Source organism: Microtus oregoni, unplaced genomic scaffold, assembly GCF_018167655.1.
Source record: "Microtus oregoni isolate MIOR12 unplaced genomic scaffold, Mior012 000036F_ref0000092, whole genome shotgun sequence".
NCBI classification, from domain to species: domain Eukaryota; kingdom Metazoa; phylum Chordata; class Mammalia; order Rodentia; family Cricetidae; genus Microtus; species Microtus oregoni.
Genome location: NW_024543095.1, coordinates 26,973,207 through 26,996,395, shown reverse-complemented (window position 1 = coordinate 26,996,395; position 23,189 = coordinate 26,973,207). Strand labels below are relative to the sequence as shown.

The following is a 23,189-nucleotide window of genomic DNA, read 5'->3' as shown; positions in this document are numbered from 1 at the left end:
CTGGGTTCCAACAAGACTTCTTTATAGAATATGCATGTGGTCTGAGGGTTAGTTTGGAACCCTCAGACCAGATTTAAACGATCAGCTTTAAACGTTTGTTAGCTTTAAACGATTGTTGACCTAAAGAAAAGAAAGCCTGACGTAACTTATCTTGTAACACAAGTTGTGAATTGTAGGTAAATACATTCTTTATAAAACTGATACTTTCATTATTGTTGCTATTTCATATTGATAACATTTCTCTCAAGTATAACACATTTTTTTTTTACTGTATTTACCCTTCCCTTGTAGGGACAAGTAAATCTTACTAAAACTTCAAATGATTCTGGGGAAATCAAACATCTCCATGGCAAAGAAGAGTATAGGCTCCCAGCTCAACTCATGTGTACAAAAGATCCCCAGTCAAAAGGGCTCAGATGTGCACAAAAAAGATCAAACTTTAGATTGCTAAGAAACACTGAAGAAAATACTTGCCTTGCGGTTGACCAATATATACTATATATTGTGGATCATGTGAAAAATATATATCCAAGAAGTCATACATTTACATAGTTTTAAAAAAAGACATAAAGCCTCTTTACTCAGTTATAAGCACTCTGTTTAGAAATCAATCAACTCTTGAGTGGTTTTGGTTCAAGTGCATATTGGCTCACATTGCGTGCTTGCCACTAGGTACCCAATCACTTGAAAAGTAATCCTGGTACTTTTGCTTCGACTCTTTATTAAGTCCGTAAATCTTTCAAAATATATGCAGCGTAGATTCTTCTGTCTCAGTAAACATTGAGATTAACTTGTATAAAATACATGACCTACCTAAGGAAGAGTCAATACTTTTCCTTCAACGCATAACTGTATAAGACCTTAAGAGCCCTGTTTATCATACACAGGAGCTTTGCGGACCAACGACCTTTCTGGAATGAGAGTTGTAGATGTTCTATCTGGTGATACATAATCTCTATCTACAATTTAGAATCTGGGGCTCTCTTTGGTGAGTAAAGAATTGGGTTTGAAGTAGTGGAATTAACTAATCAGCAAATAAATAGGCTACCGGCCAGACCACAAAGGTTGTAACCAGCTGTGGGCTGCTAAACTTCCTGGAGTCGCTCAAGAGAGCTTGCTCACCACCTACTGAGGCCATCTAGGGTGAGAGAATGTTTATTTTGGATTTTATTCTTGAGCACGCATGCGCGCTATACTCTGGCAGAAAAACTATGCTAGGTGTCTGTATATAGAGTACGCGCAGGCACGCAGCAATTTCCAGGGAAGTGCTTGAACATACTTAACAGACTTCTAAAGGAAAGTGTTATTGTTTTCTGTTTGTTTTAAATTCATTCCCCAAAGAAAAGGAAGAGTACCCTATGTGTCTATCAGCAAAAAGACCTCCATTTTAGAGGTTTCATTATCAGTGGCTGAAGCATGAGCAGAAAGGGGGACTAGGTTTCTTATAAGTAAGGGGTAAATAAAGATTTAGGAATCAAAGGAACATTTAAAAAACGTTATGACTGGGTATTTATCTCATAAAGAGCCCTTATTTCCCATGTACTCCACGTGAAAAGAACACAGTCTGTAACAAAGTTCTGACCTGCATGTCAGGATAATTGTGGACTCTGTTTGGGTATTTAAGGTTGGAAAAGAGTCACTGTGAAGTAAATCTTCTTGTAGCTGTTTGAAGAGTTGTCTAATCTTTTTCTTTCTTCCTGAGTTGATCTCACACAGTTCAGGCTCACCTTGACTTGTTATGTAACTGAGGCTGGTCTTGAACTATTGACCTTCATGCTGCCACTTCCCAAGAGCTGGGTTGCAGGCAAACCTCACTAAATCAGGCTTTATTCTTTGTTTTGCTCTACGAGGAGCAGACACCCAGCCCTGTCCCAGCATCTTCTTCACTCTCTGCTGGCCTGCTAGGAGTGCCTAGTAAGCCAGCATCGCTGTGCTCCCTTTTTCCTTATATAAAGCATGCAGTTCTACCTGCCTGCCTGCTGTTTCTGAAAAGCAAGGAAGAGGGTTGGGAATCACCACTAGACTCCCTGGCATCGTCTGGAGATCAGGGCTGTATGTGAGTCAGGAAGAGTTTACCACTCATTTCGGTTCTAGAACGCGAGCCAACATAAACACTGTCTCCTTATAAACCATCAACGGAATCCATGTTTACTTACTGAATCGCTGACTGGACTTTTATAAACAAGCAGACTGTCAAGAATTCACTGTCAGCTTCGATGTCAGAACCTAGTCAGTTCTGCTTTCCTGTGTGTGCCTGGAGCCCAAGTACCTTGGAACACAGGAATGCTGTATAATACACACTGGGCAGAGCTGCACTTCCTTTATTCTGTACCTCATTTAGCTCTACTGTCAGGCAATGAGGGTATTTTTTCCTTTTATTAAAAATATTTCTTTTCTCACATAATATGTCCTGGCTACATATTTGCTACTTTACTATTCTCTTTATTACTCTCTTTACTGCTTGCAGTTCCTCTCCACTCCCACCTGAATCCATCCCCTCTCTGTCTTTCATTAGGAAACAAATAAGCTTCGCAGGGATAATAATAGAATAAAATAAAACAAAAACTCACACACCAGAATAGTACAAATCAAACAAACAGGAGTAAAGGAGCCCAGGAAAAGGCTCAAGAAACAGATATAGACACAGAGAAAAAATTGTTCAAACACTCAGGAATCCCATAAAAATACTAAACTGGGAACCATAATATACCCACAAAGGGCCTATACATTAAAAAGAGAGAAGAAAAGATATAAATAATAAAAAAGATAAAATTAAAAAAAAAGAGGAAATGCCCTGACAGAACATTATGAACAAAAACTTCAAAGCGCCTCTGCGTTTGTTTCCTGTTGGCCGTCTATCTATGGCTGGGCATGCAGCCAACCCTAAGAGTAGCCTGGTCCCCAGTGAGACTCTTTTGGAGGGAGCTAAATTTTCATTTGCAGGTAAAAGCAACGAGTTCTGAACGTTGAAATTATTCAATAAAAAGCAGTGCTTGAAGCCGAGAGGGTAGTTCGCGTTTGCTGGGGCAGTGATGGACTGGAAGCAGGAGCTGAGGTGATGTCCGGATACAAAAATGATTCCATAGAGATCTTTTGTAACATGCACCAACACCTGACTGTGCTTCTAGCTCCACTACCCGATTTTAGAGACCAGCGGAAGGCTTTTAGGAAAGATTTAAGTGCACTTAGCAATGGATGAGATAAATGTCTACCCTTACGTGCATTCCTCCTTGTTTAGGAATGACCAGTGAAGGACATGACGGAAATTGAAGCAGCGAGTGAGGACATAAGCATTTGGGGAACCATTTTGTCTACATTTCTTTCAAGTGTAAAATTCAACCATTTACTAAAATCTCTGCATGTTCTAAATTCTTACAGGAACTATAAGATACAAGGATTTATAAGATACAACCATCTTAGGATGGTACAGTTTACTAGTAGGGGATAGAAAATGCATAAAAGTTTATATTAGGCTGAGCCAATGATGATCTTATCACATACAGTAGAGTTGATTGGAGATAGTTGCACAGTGTTCAATCTGATGTATGTTGGACTAAAATAAGAGCCACCAGAGTGTACACTACATACCATAAAAGTTTAGAAAGGGTCTAAGGACTTGAGCTTAAATATAGTCTTATAAGAATTTTCTGGGTTGGCTATTATCAAATCTCCATTTAGAGGCATTTCTGCAAAATGGACCTGGAATTAAATGGCTCTATACACTTGTCTTTATATCTGTAGATTACAGCAGCTCTCAAGCCTCATTGGAGAAGCCTCTTTCAGCAGTAGATGGTGGTTAGTACAGAAATGCACGTCAAGCCAGTGTGCAGAGGATAGGAGACTGTGAAGTGCTCCATTCTAAAGAGACATCTGTATCCTATCCCAACATCGAGGGATCAGAGATTTCGGCAGAAGCAAGAGGAGGTGGAAAGATTGTTAGAGCAAGAGGTAGAGAATGACTGCAGGAAAACACTGTGTTTTGGGCAGACATGTTATGGCTGTTGCACACATGAACTCACAACATGTATGACGACATGCACAAGGCCTGGACAAGATCAAGGCAGACACAGTTCCAGCATGGGATGGGGAAGGGCTCATGAAGTCCTATACTATCTGAGAAGCCTCTGGCAACTGGTGGCTGCTGGAAGAAGAGTTAGTTTTCCTCAGATGCATCCCTGATAGGCTGCCCATGTTCCAGTGGATGAACTACAGCCATGCACATACTGGCACTGCTAAGAGGACATGGAGTTTCAAAGACAGTACATGAACCTGGCAGGGAAGAGTGGTGGTTGGGAGAGTACACCAGGAGCTAGAGGGGAGGGAATAGATTTAATTAAAATATAACATGTTCATGTATGAAATCCTCAAGCAACACATTAATAAGATAAAAAATGTCATTATAATACCTAAAGAGAGACACAAGGCACAGAGAAGCAATGAATGGACATAATCATGTAAGACATAAGCCACAGATGAGGGACTTAAGACCACATTGTCCACTTCAAAGAGTAAGTTCTTAAACTGCATTATATTACTTCTCTTTTAGAGAAAGAGAATCACAGAGATTCCAAGATGAAGCATGTATATATTTGGGAAGACTAGGAAAAGTTTTGTATAGAGTAATATTTAAAACCATGCCTAAAGCACACACAAAAATTCATGATGGACTGTTCCATACCAGGAGGAAAGAGGAAATTCTGGCAAAGGGGAAATGATCATGTGAGGATGCCAGGAATGGAAATATGGAGGTTGCGGTGGCTCATTGTGAACCTTAACTTGAGCAGAGTGAGGTACATGAGAGCAGAATACACATCCAGGAGCGTGTACAAGGTGCATAGAGAAGACTGACGTGTGCGACAGCAGATAAGGAAGAAAGTACTTTCCTGAAAGTGGGTAGTACTTCCCAAGAGGGTGGGGGCCCCAGTGGAACAAAGCTGGAAGGAGAAGAGAACAGTATGTGTCAGGCCCCACTTGCTATGCGTGAATGCTGTCGTTGCTATTATAATCTGTGCTGGACATTACTTTCATCTTCTTCAATCTTCTGATGTGGACTCATGCCAGTGATAAAACCTTCACTGTTTATTATGAATATTATATATATACTCATATATTTGGTTCTGTTCTTCTAGACTACCTTAATAAACATACTAAACTAGATAGAAACGACCTTAAAATTGGTGCTGCAAAATCTCTTGAATGCTTAGTGTGATCCTGGCGTGATGGTTGGTGCGCACAGGGCATAAAGAATCAGAATTACAGGAGGTAAATGGTATCATGGAACAATGGGCAAAGTTCCATGGTAGAACAGAAGGTAGGAAAACTGGGACTAGAGAATTTGTGGAACCTTTCCCATGAGTTGAAGATGGAGTTCAAGCTTGTGGATAAAGAGGAGATCATCAAAAGACACAAGGGGGTATGTGGTAGCATTTAAAAGAGAATAGATCGTTTGTATGAAGACAGCATTTTGAGGTACAAGGAAATTTAGTTGGAGAGACAAATTCTATCTTTTGCCAATGCTAACATTATATAATACTTCCAAATAACAATAATAATGTTACAAAAGGATTTGTAAAACAAGGCAATTTTCTAAATTCAACAAATTGCTACTGATTCACAATAAATCCTTTCCTCTCTGTAAGCTTGGCCACACTTAGCATGTAAGCATAAGCAAAACGGAAAAATGAAGAAAGAGCTCCATAGAGAAAGTGAAAGATAAATCCTGAAAAATATTTTTTGCCTATAAAATTTTAATTCTGTCACTTTTCCTGTTACCAGTATCCCCAATAGAGAAAGGGTAGCTGCTTGAATTATATTAACACATGGAAGCCATCAGAGCAAGTTAGTAAAACGACAGGAATTCTTACTTGTCCCCAGGTCTGGAATAATTCTTTGCAGAATTGGAGAAGCTCTGCCAAGAGTAACTGGTGTAACTGGAAAAGAAAGAGAAGAAAATCATTAGTCAACCTTGTAGAAACACCATCTGCTGTGACCCTGTTACAGCGTCCTTTTTGAATAACCAGCTCCCATGCAAAAACTCCCATGAAAATTAAAATTGTCTCTGTGTACTGAGAAGAGCTTGTAAAGGCAGAGCAAATGGAAGCCTTTTGGTTGCCGTTACTTCTGGTCCCATGCCCAGACACAACAGAGAGCAATGAAAACAATACCTGCATCTATCACTCCAGTCCAAACTCCGCTTTCCCCTTGTGCATATGATGGGGAACACAAGTTTATTTTTATTTTTTAAAATCACAAAAACTAAAGTAAAAAAATGTTTATTTTTGGATATAATATAAGCGTGAACATTCTTAGGCACTGGGAAAAGAGAAGTACACAATTGAAAAAGGGAGACACTGGAGTTTTTTGAAGGAAAAAATTGGGCAGTAAGTCAGTCATTATAATGCATGCAGCTAGGAGCAGGATGCACGGAAAGTAGGCAAAAATGGAAAGTGGTTAGCAGGGACATCTTTCTAGCTGGGTTGCTTTGCAAGTGCTCAGCTACAAAAGGAATGCACTGCTGTCTGGTCTTGGTGGAAAATAGTGCAATAGGACTGGATAGATAATTTGTTGATACCACCAGGGCACACCAAACACTGAGATTTAAATAAAATCCAGGGAAACTACCCATGATATGGCTAAATTGACATTTAGTCTTTCTACTAAAAATATAAATTCTTAAAAATATTTGCAATACTCAGTGATGAGTTTTCTCATAGGTCAATGGTTGACTGGTGGCTGGGGACTTCCTTCCTTAGTGTGGGAACCGGCACAGGAAAAATCAAGGCATGATTATAGAACTGACATATTTTTTCCAGTGTTATCTGAAGCCTTTTGGATGGCGGTTCATCCAATGGACAGTGGTTTAATAAGTTCATCATCAATGGGCAGTGGTTTAATAAATGTAGCCAGGGTGAAGAAAAGAAAAAAGAGAAAAAAAATAAATGTAGCCAAAGAATGCAGCATTTAAGAAAAAAGAAGGAATGAAAGAAAAGAAAAAAGAAAATAATTAAAGGTCTGAGTTTAGGAAGCTTCAGTTAGCAGACAACCTAGAGATGGCTAGAGGACACGGGGGCTTCCTCAGCCCTATCTCACATTCTTCATATGCTACAGTGTGGATGTGAATCATCCTTCAAGGGCCCATGCATAAAAACTTTGCTTCTCAGACTGACACTAGTTGGAGGCAGTGGGAATTCAGGAGCTGAGGTGAGTTGGGAGGTCTTCCCATCACTGGGGGAAGAGTGGATTTAGAATGGATGCTGGACACTTAGCCCTTTCCCAGTCCTGAGGTAAAATAGTCTCTCCACATGCTGCTAAAGCATCCTCCATTTCATAGGCCCCAAAGCAGTGGGGCCAGCTACTGATGGTATGAAAACTCCAAAGCTGTGGGTTAAAGGAAGACCTTTTCTCTGTGTAAGTTGATTGTTTCAGGTACTTGTTGCAGTAGCAGAAGCTTATTCACATAATACCTCATCATCTGTATCCTTTGTGAGACCCCCAGTAATAAACTAAAATCATTAATTAATTAATGCTTGTCTGAGTTCTGTGAGCTAGGGTAGCAAATTCTTCAAATCTAATCAAAAAGTCACGGGAACTGTACTTTTTAGCTGAAAAGTCTTTCAGAACTATAGCATATTTATAATTGATAGCTAAGAAGTCTTTCAGAAGTATAGCATATTCCACACATTGGTTATCTGAAGTGGGAGACAGTTTTGTGGGACTGAGATGTCAACCTATGGGAGGTGACAGTACCTTCACGTTCTATAGGATGGTCCCTCTCCCCTAAGTATTAGCCAAGTGTGTTCTCACACATAACATCTTGGTGACCAAAGGGCACCAAAGAATTCTGCTTTCAAGGGTGTAGTCAGACACACTGTGTTTGTTTTTCCTGTATCCTCTCAGACAACTGATAATATTGTCTTAGTGCTTAAATAAAAGGCCACACACTGAGAACTTTGTCTCTCATAAAACACAGGAAACAAAAAGAAAACAAAGATCAAGTGGGCAGCGAGACTGCACACTCCCATCGCTCTGAACTTCAGGCCTGGTGAGTTTGGGCCACCTGCTTCTTGAGGTCCTTTCTGTTGAATGTTTTCATGACCTCTCCCCACTTATCTGGCTGGTAAGAAGCAGCCATTGTGTTTGCTGAAATAATGTAAAATCTAATAGATAGAGTGAAGGCTTCTTTCGAATACAGAATTCTAATATGAGTAGAATTTCTGGCGGGTATCTGGGCATTATCACTGAAAATACTAAAAGAAAGATTTGGATTTTCTCTGGTGAATCAATCAATTTTAAACTGTTATTATACTATTTTAAATTGCATGTCTATTGGTTTTCAATGTTCCTATTTACTCTTGAAATTTTATAGTTTTTCATTTATTGAACTTATTTATTACTCCCATAACTGATTGCAACAAATATTTAAAATAAAAGCAGGCAGCATATATTTCCCAGAATATACACTGTACTAAGCATCAAGTTTTAATATGAGCAGAAAGTAAAAACTGTCTTTTATGACAATATCATTAAGTCCAGTTCTTAGCAGCAATGTTGACAGGTTTCCTAAGAAGATGATTGGAGCAGAATGTGCAGGTCAGTCCTGAGGCCACAAGTAGGGTCTGAGCCAAACGGCTGTTCTGGAAAATCTTGGGGAGCCTTGGACTCCCTGACTTCTCACAGAGACATCTGGTGTTTCCTTCTCTGTGGTACACTAAGTGACATTCTCATCAAGCAAAAGCTTTACTGAGCCAACACACTCTAAACCATGCAGCGAATCGAAATATAAAAAGAACAAGTGACCTTCCAGTGGACAGACCACAGACTTCTGCCAGTGCCAAGTGGATGCTGGTTACAAATGGAGCACAAACCATGCTGCCTTAGCAAATGCAAGTATCACGCTTACCCATCAATTTAATTAGTGTCAAAGTCATGTACCCAGTGCCTCTGACCAGTCAGGGAAAGGTAAACAAAAGGAAGAGCATAAGCAGAGACCACAACTCTGACAGTCATAGCGATTAATGAGGCGACCACACAGGGGTTTGGTTATGATCTGCAGGGATTTAACTTATTATCTAACTCAATGGGATCAATAAACATTTTATAGGGACCTTTAGGTACTGGAATTTTTAAAATGAAGGAACTAACAACAGCTCCTGGCCTCAACAAGCCCATGGTAGCTTTCTTTTTTCTCCTTTCTTTTTCTCCTTTCTTCCTTCCTTCCTTCCTTCCTTCCTTCTCTGTCTCTCTCTTTCTCCTTCCTTCCTTCCTTCCTTCCCTCCTTCCCTCCTTCCCTCCTTCCTTCCTTCCTTTTTTTGGGGGTCAGGAATATGTAAAAGGAGTGTCCAAGGACATGGGGTGCAATACGGCGAAAAATGAGACAGCTTACGAGCTTAGGACAATAAGCAATGGTGACAAAGGACAAATGCAATTGAGTCAAGAGCACTACTTCAAAAGTGTGCTGTGGCAAAGACATAACCTATAAATATAGAACTGTAATGCACTGGCCATGGACTGAATATGTGAGTTGAGATATGTTGGGTTGGGGATAGAATCAGGCACACCTTGGGAATGATCTTGCTGAAAGACATTGTGATTCTGCAATCACTAGGGAGCTACGAATTTCTTGTGTTTTGAGGTTGAGCGCCTCCTGCTGGACTTGTTCAAGAACAGGTTCCCACTAGGAACCTTCTCTACTGTATGTTCTCTGCTTGTACTTTTCAAATGAAGCATGCATCTGGACCTCTGTTTATGCCTGTGAAACAGGAGTCTTTCTGTTTACGTGTAAGGGGTTAAACCAACTCCTACATACAAATAATTTTCTTCAAGTGGTTACTAAATGTTAGTCTTCCTGTTACGATTGTTTTCCTTCTTATTAGTAGGCACTGGCGTCACAGTGGAGCATGCCCTTTCCCACGGACAACCTGGCATTGCCTTTCTATTGGAACTTGAGTTCTGACACTTTCTTCAGGACAGTATGCAGCCATAAGCCCAAGCACTCTGCTTACATTTTGTTAGTAGATTTTCCCTCCCTAAAGGACTTTGAGGATGTGGTATCAGTGGAGTATAGGATAGAAATTCATTTAGGTGAGCAATTCAGTCTGAGAGGAAACACACTCCATCCTAGTTCTAGTATTATTAAGGGAGCAAAAGTAGGAGGATTAAGGTTCTGGCAAGTACTGTAATTTGCCACTTGTATAAGAACGGCAATTATAACCAGTCCCCCAAGAATGGTGGAGACACAGTAAGGGAAGCACAGTACCTCGTATGATAACCCTTTTATACAATGACGGAATTCAATCCATGCACAGCAGGACACAGGGTGCCTACTACAAAGTAAGCTCTGAGTAATGAGAACTATTGCGTTACTGCTAATATATGCTAAAGCTAATGATGATGCTGTAACTGTTATGAAACCCTCAAGATGTCCCTTGAGAGGGTTTGCTTCCTCCCTTGGGCAAGTAAATTGTTCTCCCCGCAGCAGCTGTCCAGCTGTCGATACTATGCTTCCATCCCTCGCTGCCTTGGCCTGTTTGCTAGTGTTCAAGGGTACACAATGAACTCCTCAGGGTCAGGATTATCGCTTTAATTGCTTTACGAGCTGTTAGGAGCACAGGAGGTGCTGCCTAGGAGACTAATGCAATTTGTAAAACTACAGATGCTTTAAATGTTTGTGTGGGGCCACAAAGGAATCAAACACTCTAGAAGTAGGATCTCCATTCGGAAACTATCAAACTTGTTGAGGACTTTTGCATTTTTATGAAGCCTGTTTATTCTTAACAATAGTCTATAAAATTTTCATTCTTATATCTCAACCTCTGAAACCCTTCAGACCCATGCCTGCCTCTCTTTTCTTCTTTGTCAAATTATAACCCCCATTGCCAAATGAGTACTTCTCTCCTTCCCGTTTGCACTTGCAAGAGGCTCACTATCAAATTCTCTGTCTGGACAATGTCTCAGTCCACCCCGCGACCCTGAAGAGGTTGATGTGATGAGAATATTAAAAGTGCAAGGCACTATTAAAATTCCAAATTTCTCATATGCTTAAAATGCACTTAAGCACCATACCAGGCACTGGGTTTTTATGATTTTTTTCCCCTCACTTAACTCTAACTACAACTGTCTGTAAAGGTATTAGAAGTTATACATGCTAAGTGAGGGAGTAGATCTCTGAGTTATTTAAATCAGGAAGTTAATATCTGGTCTTAGCAATTATAGATTAGAGTTTATATTTGAATGGGGGCTAGACACTAATTTTACTTCCTCTACTCTTTCCCAAACTTGCTGAGTCATCACAATGGTTATGGCATTTATGACATCTATAGGCCAAGGCACTGATTTATAGAATCCCAGAGGCACTGGTCAGCATGGGCAAGACAAAGTCCTATGACAATGTTTATCATTTCCTCTCACCCTCTCCACTTCAAGGAAATCGTGTGACAAGATGCACTGGGAAACTCTACAGGTCCCGCCCCTATGCTATGCCCCAGCCTGTGCTCATTAGAAGGAATTTGATAAATGAGTACACTGACTTATACGAATGCTTCAGAAATTCTAGAAGGCACATTGATAGGGCCGGGTTGATGAACATTTGAGCAGAAATGCCCTCAGGAGTTGGTTTATGAGGAACCAGATAAGGTGTGTGGCCCCCTCTGAGCCAGGCCTCCTCCCTATCACTGGAAGCAGGTGGTACCAGGCAGATTCTACGGCTACGGTTTCCCTCTTGGTCCCTTGGTACCCCAAACCCCATCATGGTTTAAGCTAGAATTTCTTCCCCTTTGTAGCTCATTAAATTAATTGACTTCCCACACATAGTTTCTCTGAATTAAAGTGCATTATCTTGTATGCATTCATCATGGTTGTTGGCAACTGTGAAGAATCACGTGTAATCCGGACCAAAGCCTTTTGCAAGGATGCTATGACATCTCCACGACTCCATGAAGCCACATATCTCTTCAGTACTTCGGCAGTAAGCCATAGGGCCCATTGCAGGGGACAGAGAGTTAAACAGACTAAAGAAGCAGGCTTGAAGCAACATTGTAGTTTCATAACAGAAAAACAAAGAAAGCTACTAGATAGCCAGATACTACAGAACACATTTGGAAGAGAAAGTAGAGGAGGGAAAAGATGCATGGGCTTGCATATGTCCACGGCAGTCACTTTGCTTTATGTGTATTCTGTGACTGACTGGGCTGGCAGGAAACCAGAACCCAACCTTCATTCTCCCGGGATTGGGATTTATCTCCCATAGAAGGGACTAATGGGAAAGTTTCCTGTCTAACTTCAAGCTATCAAGTAGCCCTTTTCCTGTCTTTAGTGCTCTGGTTGGGGAGTTCATAAACATCCCCCCGATACAGCTTCTGCACGAACCAAGGACATCTGCTTGCAATTAAAGGCAGATACTGGAGTCTGATGTTTCAACTACAGCTTGTTGTATTATACAGTACAGGTAATTTTGAAAAGCACATTAGCGGCAGTGGTGGTATGTGTGTGTGCATTTGCATACGCACCTCTTTCCCTCCCTCTCTCTCTCTCTCTCTCTCTCTCTCTCTCTCTCTCTCTCTCTCTCGTGTTTTCCACAAGTAAAATAAAGAGTAACCACCTTGCAATCAGAGAAATTTCAAGGAAACTTTGTAGAAGGGAGCTATGGGCTAGGTGAGGTCCAGCATTCATTTTCCTTACGAAAAGCCCCCTTGCAATTTCCCTGGTTTTCCCTTTCTGTGGCCACCAAGAGCTAGGGAGCATCCTACCCAGCTGTGTCGCCTCCAAAGCTGCTTTTCATTATGAAGAGCAGCAGGAGTGTGAACCCTAGGCCACAGAAACAAGCAAAGAGTTATGCCACATAATAACAGGAACCCAGATCAATCACAGCCATGCAGAAAGCAACAAAGGGAATCACAAGTTGGCGCTGGGCCAAGATCAACCCCTGGAAGGACAGTCAGTGAAATGCGATCAGAAAAACAAACCAAGGGAATACGATGAAATTGCTCTGAAGTGTGTGGAGGACAGAGCGGTCCTTGTTTTCAGTGGTGTCTGAGATACTTCTAGTACATGTTAATTCATCCACTGCAAATGGCAGAGAAAGGCTGATTTAATTAAGCGGAAACCTCAGTTAATTAAGCTGGTGACTCATGGACAGTGGCCCTCCCCAGCTCTGTGTTCAGTGACATCATGTCTTTAACTTGAAGTCATCCAGAGTGGGGATATTTACACAATGAAAACTGGAACTGGATGCATGTTAGGGCCCACTTCTGTTGAATGCTGGGCAAATTCCACCTACTTTTCAGTATCAGTGTGATTATCTTCTCCTCTAAGAAGACTTGTTTGTTTCAGTTGGAATGCAATCTCTTTATTTTTTGTATTTCCACAACACTTAAAAAAATCATCCGGACTATGGCATTTGCTTATACTTTATTAAAGTATAAATAAAGTATTTCTTATATTTTAGTTATCAGACTTGTCCAATAAAAACACCCCTCACAGACTGAAGATGAAGACTGTCTCACGTGTCTCATCCTCATTCCCCCTTTGGTCTGTCATAGCCCCTGTGCAATTCTTTAAATAGCATGAGTGTGTAGTACATAGTCACACATTTATTGAGTGTTCTCAGGGTCAGGACATGCTGCAAGGCATTGTGACTTGGTTAGTGTTCTGAATTTACCATCTATTTTATGGTCTCTGAAGTCTCAGCCTACACAAAAAAGGAATTATATAAAGTTTGTCATTAGGTCTTGTAATAAATTCGGGTCATGAGCAGTTATGTCTGGGGCAAGAGCATATTTCAACTAGCTTTCATGAGATTTCATCCCACGTTACTATCCCAGGCTTTCAAAGGGAAGGGAAGACATAGTAACTGGTCTGCTAACCCTCTTTACCCCTTTTATTGGTGGGGATGGATGGATTTCCCTTAGAGCAGTGGTCTTACAACACCGAGGTGCCAGATCCTTGCGTGTTTGCAGTGGCAACTCTTGGTTCCTGGAAAATGATTGACAGATGAGTGGATCTTCTTGTTCAGCCCCAGAGACAAGCAGAAGCCCAGTTTGTCAAGGCTGTCTTAAGAAAGAATATACTTTGGCAGAGGTTTTTAGGTGTGTCTTTCCCACTCTGGGCACGGTCATCTTTCATAAACAGGTTCGTCTGGGTTGCTGCCACCTTTTCTCTGGTTTCTAGGCTCTGCTTGTCAATTTCTTCCCAGATGTTCTCAAACAAGCTCCCGTTCCCTTGGGAAATAGATATTTCTGAGCTAGAGAAAGCGTTGCTGAGCTAGGATTGCCGTGAAGGGGGCTCAGGGTGTTGGCCTCTGTCCTCAGATGCTGGGGGCACCATGGTAGACAGCAGATGGGATTCAGCTGCTTTGGACCCATGCTTCGGTGCACGTGCGGTGGGGGGTTAAGGAGAGAAGCAAACAGGTATGTAATATCATTCCAGGTTGGGGTTCAGAATAGTAACACACAGACAAAAACCCCACCACAGATCATAGTCTGGTAATGAGCCACGGATATTTTGTGAGACAACCTTCCAGGCCTAGGAAATATATAGGTCCTGAAATGGATCAGGGGAGATAGCAGAGGATTGTGTGACAGGAGCAGAGGGGGTGATGGGAGGACAGTACTTGTGGTTGCAGAGATGCCGGAGGCCAGGTCTGCATGCAGCCAGACGGAGGCTTTGTGGACAATTAAATACATCAGCGTCCATGAAAAGGACCCCAACGAGATCAAACTCAGACAGACTCCTGATGGAGGAAGGTCATTGGCTAATAAAGGAACTGCGTTGGCCCATTTTATTTGTTAGAGGATAAGGTGATAGGAGTAAACAGAACAGAACGCTGGGAGGAAGAGGAAGTGAGCTCAGAGACTCCACAGCTCTCTCGGGAGCAGACACCTCAGAGAGAGACGCCATGCCCCGCTCCCGGGATGAAGCTCCGACCCAGGATGGACTAGGCTAGAATCTCCCCGGTAAGCGCACCTTGGGGTGCTACACACAGATGATTAGAAATGGGCTAAATTAATATGTGAGAATTAGCCTAGAAGAGAATGGGCCAAGCAGTGTTTAAAAGAATACAGTGTCCGTGTAATTATTTCGGGGCATAAGTTAGCCGGGCAGGCGGCTGGGGTGTTGGGGACGCAGCCCCGCCGCCGCCCTTATTACTTCAGACTCCCACTGCAGTGTGAGCATCCCGCTTCAGTTCTTTACTGCAGCAGTTGTGAAATGGGAGACGCTGGGAATGAGCTCAAGGCCATGTGGTTATGGTTTTAATTAAGTCCTTTCAGGCTGGGCACTTTGCTTGGGATGCAGACACAGACCAGTGGAGCATGTGTGTCCAACATATACTTACTGAATACCTAGTAGGCACACAAAGGGAGTGAGGTGATTAACACGGGTCCCAAGATGCTCTTCTCTCTGTTTCTCTAGAAGTATCCTGAGGTCAAGACCAAGGAATTTAATTGTTGTAAAGTGCACTCCTGGCTTTAGGTCTTTGCCTACCTTCTGTTATCTACCTTGCTTTCCCTAGAATGAAACGATCAGAGACAATTCTCATTTATGAGAAGACGAAGTGTAAGCGCTCAGCCGAAATCCAGGCGCATGCTGAGTTTGATACCGTGAATGAATACTATTAAGATCCGTGCCATTCATCAGCAGCACGGGCGCTGTTCTGTGCTGTTGCTTGCATTGTTTCATCTGCCCCTGCATGTATTCTTACCCCCTAGATGGCATTTCAGCCCATTGAAAGAACCATATTTTAACCTCTCTGACCCCTGCACATAGTTGACTACCAACCAAAATTTATAACACAACAACTATCCTACCTTTTGTTCTAATATCCTCTTTAAAATTAAGATCTGTCTGTATTGTCTGCTTATTATTACTTATAAAGGAAACAAACACCTTAGTGGATGGGTTCTGTTTTATGTGTATGCGCGTTTTGCCTGCATGTTTGTTTTACCTGCGTGTGTATCTGTGTACCATGTGTACACCTGGTGCCTGAGGTGGCCACAGAGGGAGTTGGATCCCCAGGGACTGGATTTGCAGATGGTTGTGAGCAGCCATGTGCATGCTGGGAATCGAACCCAGGTCCTCTAGAAGAGCAAGCGGTGCCCTTAACCCCTGAGCCATCTCTCTAGCTGGGGTGGGAACGGAACGTTTTCTAGTTGTGTCATACTTGTAGCAAAATGACAGAAAGCTTAAAAAAAAAAAAGCCTCTCTCAAACATTTACAACATCTACATTCATTTTCTGAATGCGAATTTTAGAAGGGAATTGTTGAAAATCTGCTTTGTGGCTTCGAGGGAAGTGACAGCCATACGATCTTGTAGTAGAAAATGGAAACTCTGCCCAAAGTAAGTGGAAGGCAACGTCATGGCACACTGTGAGCATACATCTGGGCCTGATGCGACCAGGTTCTTTTCTTTAAATTTGGTTTTTTCCTTTTTGCACCTTCTGGCATCCTTTATGGTATTGTGCCTTAAATAAAAATCTAACTTTATGATAACAATTAAAATTAAAATCAAAATAGTCAGTCAGACCACAAACTGTCATTTAAATGTGAAATTACACTGGGCTTATTATTTTTTTTCTTTTTAGGCCATTTTCTTCCTGGAAGGAATACAGTAAATAGAAAAGTAGTTATATATCTTTGCAGTTCTGAGGCAGACAAAGTGTTAAAATCTAGAGCATGAGTCTCGTTTTCCTTGTTTGAATGACATTTCATTTGTTGATGATATGCTATGAACAAAATCAAAAGCCTTATTGATAATCCATATGTGACTGGCTTCTCTGGCCATCAGTGTCTGGCACAATATGTCTTTGTGTCAGCCTAGAGGAGGCACCCTGCCCATAGGCTTTGGCAGGACAAGGGCAGTGTATAGTTTTAAATGTTCCTTGGTTCAGTGTGGGTAAAGGAACAGCTAGCCAAGTTCAGAACAGAGTTTTCATTGTATGGAGGCCAGAAGGTGCAGGGGAACATAGAGGGTGAGGGGCAACTCCTGAAGAACTTGCATCGTGCTCTACTTTCCGGGGGATACAAGCTTAAAGGCATACAAAGACACTTTTGGTTAGAGGGAGTGAAGGATGGCTTAGGATCTCCATAATTTCAATGTAGGAAAAATGTATCAAACTGTATACGTATTTCCTGGTCACAGCTAATGTAACTGAAGAGCAACTAAAATAATCTGCAGTCAAACTGCAATGGTGTCATATTTCCTCCTTCCTTTCCCGAACTTTCAACTCCTTACTTGGCAATAAGTGATGTCAGTTCATCTCAACACATTCTCTTCTGTCAACATCCAGCACTAGGTTGTAGCCCAAGCCGCTAGTCTCTTGTTCCTGGAGTATCAAGAAGTTTCTATTATTCAGGAGAATGCCTATATGTTTGTCTTTGGATTCACCTTCTTATTTATATAACCTTCATTAGGCGATGAAAGGAGACAGAGACAGAGACCCACATTGGAGCACCGGACTGAAATCTCAAGGTACAAATCAGGAGCAGAAGGAAAGAGAACACGAGCAAGGAACTCAGGACCGCAAGGGGTGCACCCACACACTGAGACAATGGGGATGTTCTATCGGGAACCCACTAAAGCCAGCTGGCCTGGGTCTGAAAAAGCATGGGATAAAACAGGACTTGCTGAACATAGTGGACAATGAGGACTACTGAGAACTCAAGAACAATGGCAATGGGTTTTTGATCCTACTGCACGTACTGGCTTTGGGGAAGCCTAGACAGTTTGGATGCTCACCTTACTAGGCCTGGATGGAGGTGGGTGGTCCTTGGACTTCCCACAGGTCAGGGAACACTGATTGCTCTTCGAGCTGATGAGGGGGGGGACTTGATCGGGGGAGGGGGAGGGAAATGGGAGGCGGTGGCAGGGAGGAGGCAGAAATCTTTAATAAATAAATAAATTAAATAAAAAAAAAAGAAAAAAAAAGAAGTTTCTATTAGCCTCTAAGCCTAAGCTGGAATATCTGAATTGCCTAATGCCCTTATGAGAAAGTAAGCACACAGCAAAAAGAGCTCTGTAGAAGGCAGAACACCCGGGACACCGGCATAATTTTAAACAAGGATCACACTACATTGTTCCTCTTTCTAAAGAGGAGCGTTTTCGAAAGAACACAACTCGCGCCTAAAGTACATGTTATTTTTGACTTGTAAAGAATTTCACTCATGGTAATTTTAACGTTCTTGTTTGAATGGTTGTCTCTAACTCAGAGGTTTCCGTTCTCTTCGGAATCTTCCTCAGTTGCGTTTCTGACTCTTCTCCTCTTTGAAACAGGCTCTTGTTAAATCTAATGGTGCCATTTCAATTTTTGTATTTCTCGACAATTCAGATGCACCTCATCCAGGAGATTACTCCCTAAAAATAGAAGCTTTGCTTAGCTTTCACAGTTCGCGATTGGTGGCTTTCCTTCTGCCCCCCCCCTCGGCCACTGCTCCTCATGGTCTCCTTCCCTGGACCTCCCCTTATACCTGTCCCTTAAGTATTAACCTGCCATGGAACTCTTCTCTCTGCTACTTCAGCTATTGTTTCTCCTGAAAAAATGACTCTCCTCATGTCTAACAGCTTTAATATCACCTAGCTTTTGGTGGAGTCAAATTTCTATGTTTAGTTTAGTTATCTCCACTAAGTTTTAGACTCACTCGGTCTCTTCAATTTCTTCATGTGATGTCTGATTGGTGTCTATCCTAACACAAAACCCAAGTACCCTGGCAGAACACGTTCCTTCTCAGTACTGCATTATCTCTGCAGATCCTTTGCCATCCACCTGGGCATCTAAACCAAAACCGGTGTCATTTTTTCTCTTCACCTTCCCTAACTCCTGGCACCTCATTTCCTCCACCAACGAGTTGATACACTCAAGAGGTCAAAGGAAAAACAGCTTTTAGGAAATGAATCTGAATACCTCGACTTAGACAGTCCTTTAGACTCTCCCTCCTCTGGTTTCAGTTATTTGAATGAGTTGATTCACTTACTACTGGAGTCAGCTTGAATTATGCTTTTGTAATCAGCCCTCTTTTTGGCTGATGCATTCCAGAATGGGCCCCAGTCTACTGCTCTACATTCCTGTGCCAATCTCTTTATGGTGTTAGGTCCAACCTTTAAATGTGCCAAGCTTATTCCATCTTTAGCTATTGCTACTTCTAGTTCGTGAGTGGCCTTTGTGCTACTAGTTCAGGTTTAGGCTCAAACCACACCTTCCCAGGGAAACTTGATCCTACAAAACAACCTCAGAGACTTTCCTAGTCACTTCTAATGTTTATATTCTCCACAGCCCTAATTTATCTTCGTGTTAAGGTGTTTTAACTATTTACTTTTGTTGTGTGTATCCTATCTTCTCTTTATCAGAATATAATGTCTGAAAACCAAAGTATTCATTTTTTAATATGGGACAGATATCCATAAACATTTATGAGATGGAGACACACATGAATGACGCCTTGGAGCATATAGTAATGAGGTTCTCATCTATTTTGTCCATACTATCTTATCTGCAACACCTTTAAGAGCCAAAAATTATGCATTCTAAAGATACAACTGTAAATACTTTTCTAGAAAAGCTATGATATTTTTTTTAAGTTTGAATTAGAGAGATGCTTGCTAATTTGGTCAGTTGGATGCAAAAGCAGAATCTTTAAGTACAAACAACTGGCAATTTAACACTAGTGGAAAGAAAGAATAGAGAGAAATAGCATCAAAGAATGTGATATAATTGTAAGTAAACACTTTCACGGAACCCATCAGTATGTACAAAGCACATTTACTAATAAAATCTGTATTTAAGCAGAGAAGGTAGTGTCTTTCATCCATGGTCTAGCAATGGTGCATAACCATTATTTTCTGACTCTGTCTTAAAGTCTGTGGCTTGTTGATGTCTCCTTTTCTCCCCAGGGGTTAGCACATACATTTGACTCATTCTTTGAAGTGTTTTTAGACTCATTCCCTGCTTACTTTCATTCTTACCAGTCTTTCCTGGGCCCATTTCCTCTCCTGTTCCTTACTTCCAAGCTTCCAGTTATTTACACTCTGTATAGGGATTCCAGCCCATTCTTTGAATTCCTGCTGCATTAGCCTTCTTTCTAAGGTGCCATTTTTATCCTGTGGTTCCTAGTTAGACTTTCTATTGCTGTGAAGAGACATCATGGCAACAGCAACTCTTACAAAGGAAAACATTTAATTAGGGTTAGCTTCCATTCAGAGGTTCAGTTCATTATTGTCATGGTGGGACATAGTGACATGCAGGCAGATGTGATGCTGGAGAAGAAGCTGAGAAGGAGCTACATCTTGATCCCACAGGCAACAGGAAGTGAACCGAGATACTGGGCATGACTTGAGCATATATGAGACCTCAAAGTCAGCTTCTACAGTGACATACTTCCTCCCCCAAGGCCATACCTACTCCAACAAAGTCACACCTCCTAATAAGTGCCATTTCCTATGTGCTTATGGGGCCTAATGAAATTCAAACCACCACATCTGCCATGCCTTTGCTATGGACTCAAGCAACACCAGTCTGTAGTTAAGTCTGTGTTCTTGCTCGGTGTTTCTTTAGGAAAAACTGTCTTCTCTCCAATTTCCTCTTTAACACGTGCTTCAGACAATATAGCATACTTTTCATTCTCTGTCTGTGTCCTGTTCTCTCTCTCCTTAAAGCTTTTGATTTTTATTCTTTTTGTTGTGCTAAAATCTACTGATGTGATGAAACACCTGCCCTGCTTAAGTTCCTGTCCTAACTTGGGGAAGGAAAAGTTTGTTCTGCTTATGCTTGCCCAACACAGTTCATTATCAAAGGAAGTTAGGACAGGAACTTAAGCAGGGCAGGGACCTGGAGGCAGGAGTTGATGCTGAGACAAAGGAGGAGCACTATTTACTGGCTTGCTTTACATTACTTGCTCAGCCTGCTTTCTCATAGAATCTAGGACCACCCAGCCCAGGAATGGCACCACCCACTGTGGGCTGGTCCTTCTTCCATTAATCACTAATTAAGAAAATGCCCTACAGGCTTGCCCACAAACCCAACTTGTGGAGGCATTTTTTCTCAATCGAGGTTCCCTCCTCTCTGATGACTCTAGCTTATGTCAAGTTGACATAAAACTATCCAGGACAGCCCCCTCTCCAAAACCTATCATTAATTTCTTCCAGAACGCCTGTCTTGATAATTGGCTCCACTTTGACAGTTCTCACATTTTACGTTTCTTCTTGAATCCCTTAAGCTTTCTTTCAGTGATTTTTCTGAAAACTGTTGGTGAGAGGACATGGAATAAATATCTTTATATACGGTTCACCACTAAGACGACTTCACAAACAGGACCGTGGGACACAATGCACACAAGAGCATAAGAGCGCTGGGAAGACACCAAGGCCCTGCAAAATTCTACAAGTCAAATTGGAGTGTAAAGCATTTATAGTACTTTCTTTCTTCCAAAAAAAAAAATCTAGCTAGAGCTTCTAGAACATTAATTTTTATCACTGCCCTCTGCGGAAGTTTTACAATAGACACACATAGTTTAGAAATATTGTAATTTATAGTCGCATGCTTTTTTCTTTCTTTTTTGTTGAGACAAGGTTTCTCTGTAGCTTTAGAGCCTGTCCTGGAACTAGCTCTTGTAGACCAGGCCGGCCATGAACTCAAAGAGATCCGCCTGCCTCTGCCTCCCAAGTGCTGGGATTAAAGGCACGCGCCACCACCACCCAGCTCACATGCATTTTTTTAAACTAAAACTTTCTTTGTTTGAAATTTTTTAAAATTTCCATAAGTGCATGCAACTTTGAAAGGTAGCCACCCATTTATTAATCTTAAAATTAATTAATCTTCATCTGTAATTGGAAAAATCCAACTCAAGATAATCAGACGATATAAGTACGATGCTTGAAAACATCTTCCTTCAATCTGTTTCATAACAACAAAAACCAGTTTCACTCATTCCACTGAAACACTAGCAGGGAGTACTTTGTTTCCTAAATGTCTAGTGTTTTACAAGGTTAGGGCTAAAGAAAAGCGTCATGATAGGATTGCCAAGCTTAGCTGTTGCGGAGTAGTCAGGGAGCAGAACTCAAGAGCAGAGGCCCCTGGGAGCTCTTGAGTTTAGGACTTGACGGCTCAGAAGATGTTTGGGAAGTGGAAGAGGTGCTTCATGCTTCTTCTGAAAGTGTCTGTAATCAGTGATGTGAGAGCAAAGTTTCTGGAAACACAAGATTGCAAAGCTTATTGAGAATGTTCCGGGGGGCGGGGAGGGGTGGTAGAGATCCTCATTTTCTCTTTAGAATTTGCTGCTGTAAACTTCAAATCTTCTAAGGGCATTTAAAAAATGTTCCTATTTAGCCAGGCAGTGGTGGCGTGCTCCTTTAATCCCAGCACTCGGGAGGCAGAGGCAGGCAGATCTCTATGAGTTTGAGGCCAGCCTGATCTACAAGAGGTCCAAAGTTACAGGGAAACCCTGTCTCAAAAAAAGAAAAAAATGTTCATATTTAAAGTTTCTTTAAAGTTCCTGAGAAACAGATAGGAAGTTTCTGCGTGTCTTCAGGATGCAGGGAATGCCATATGATCGAAATTCCCAGAAGCTGATTCAGGTTTGATCCTTAGCCTCCTGTAGTCTCACCACACTGGGGGAATATTCCGCTTTAGTGAGCACTACATCTTCATTTCCTGCTTTTTCGTCAAGACAAGGTCTTTGGAGATCTTATTCCCAAGACCCCAACTCTTCTTAACTCCAAAGATGAAGGGCTCTCTCCTTCTATTTGAAAATAAACCCAGCCATGAAAAGTACCATTTTAGCCTTGCCTAGTGCCTGGAGCCAAGAGAATCAAAAGACTTGGCAAGAACAAAGCACAAATTAATACATTAGGAAAGTCTCCTGCTTCGCGTTAATTGGCTAATTTTCACCTTTTGCTCATACTAAGTGGCTGAAAAAGTGTTGAAAGGCAGTACGTTTAGTTACTATTTCCTTGGAAATAAAACCTAGAGTAAAACATCAATGTGACTCTCTCTGTCTCTGTCTCTCTCTCTTCATGTCTTGTGAACTCGCTGCTTGAAATGGTGTAGTGTGAGACTTGCAGCATCAGTACCACCCAGACACTTGTTAGGGATGGAGAATCTCAGACAGCACTGCAGACCTCAGCATCAGAAGCTCACTACGTGTTCATAGGTGACATAAGGGCTGAGAAGCACCTTTCTAGATGGCATTATTTGTTTTTGCCCTTTTCC

The 23,189-nt window shown here is 41.6% G+C and overlaps 1 protein-coding gene across 2 annotated transcripts in view; it reads right to left on the bottom strand.

The window, feature by feature from the left end:
- The window catches only part of LOC121432909 (growth hormone receptor-like), a 263,812-nt gene that overhangs the window by 59,873 nt on the left and 180,750 nt on the right, over positions 1–23,189 (bottom strand). For both annotated transcript variants that reach the window (XM_041631091.1, XM_041631092.1), the window contains exon 3: positions 5,865–5,930. In XM_041631091.1, coding sequence (XP_041487025.1) covers positions 5,865–5,930 — 66 coding nt within the window. The remainder of the gene's footprint in view (positions 1–5,864; positions 5,931–23,189) is intronic.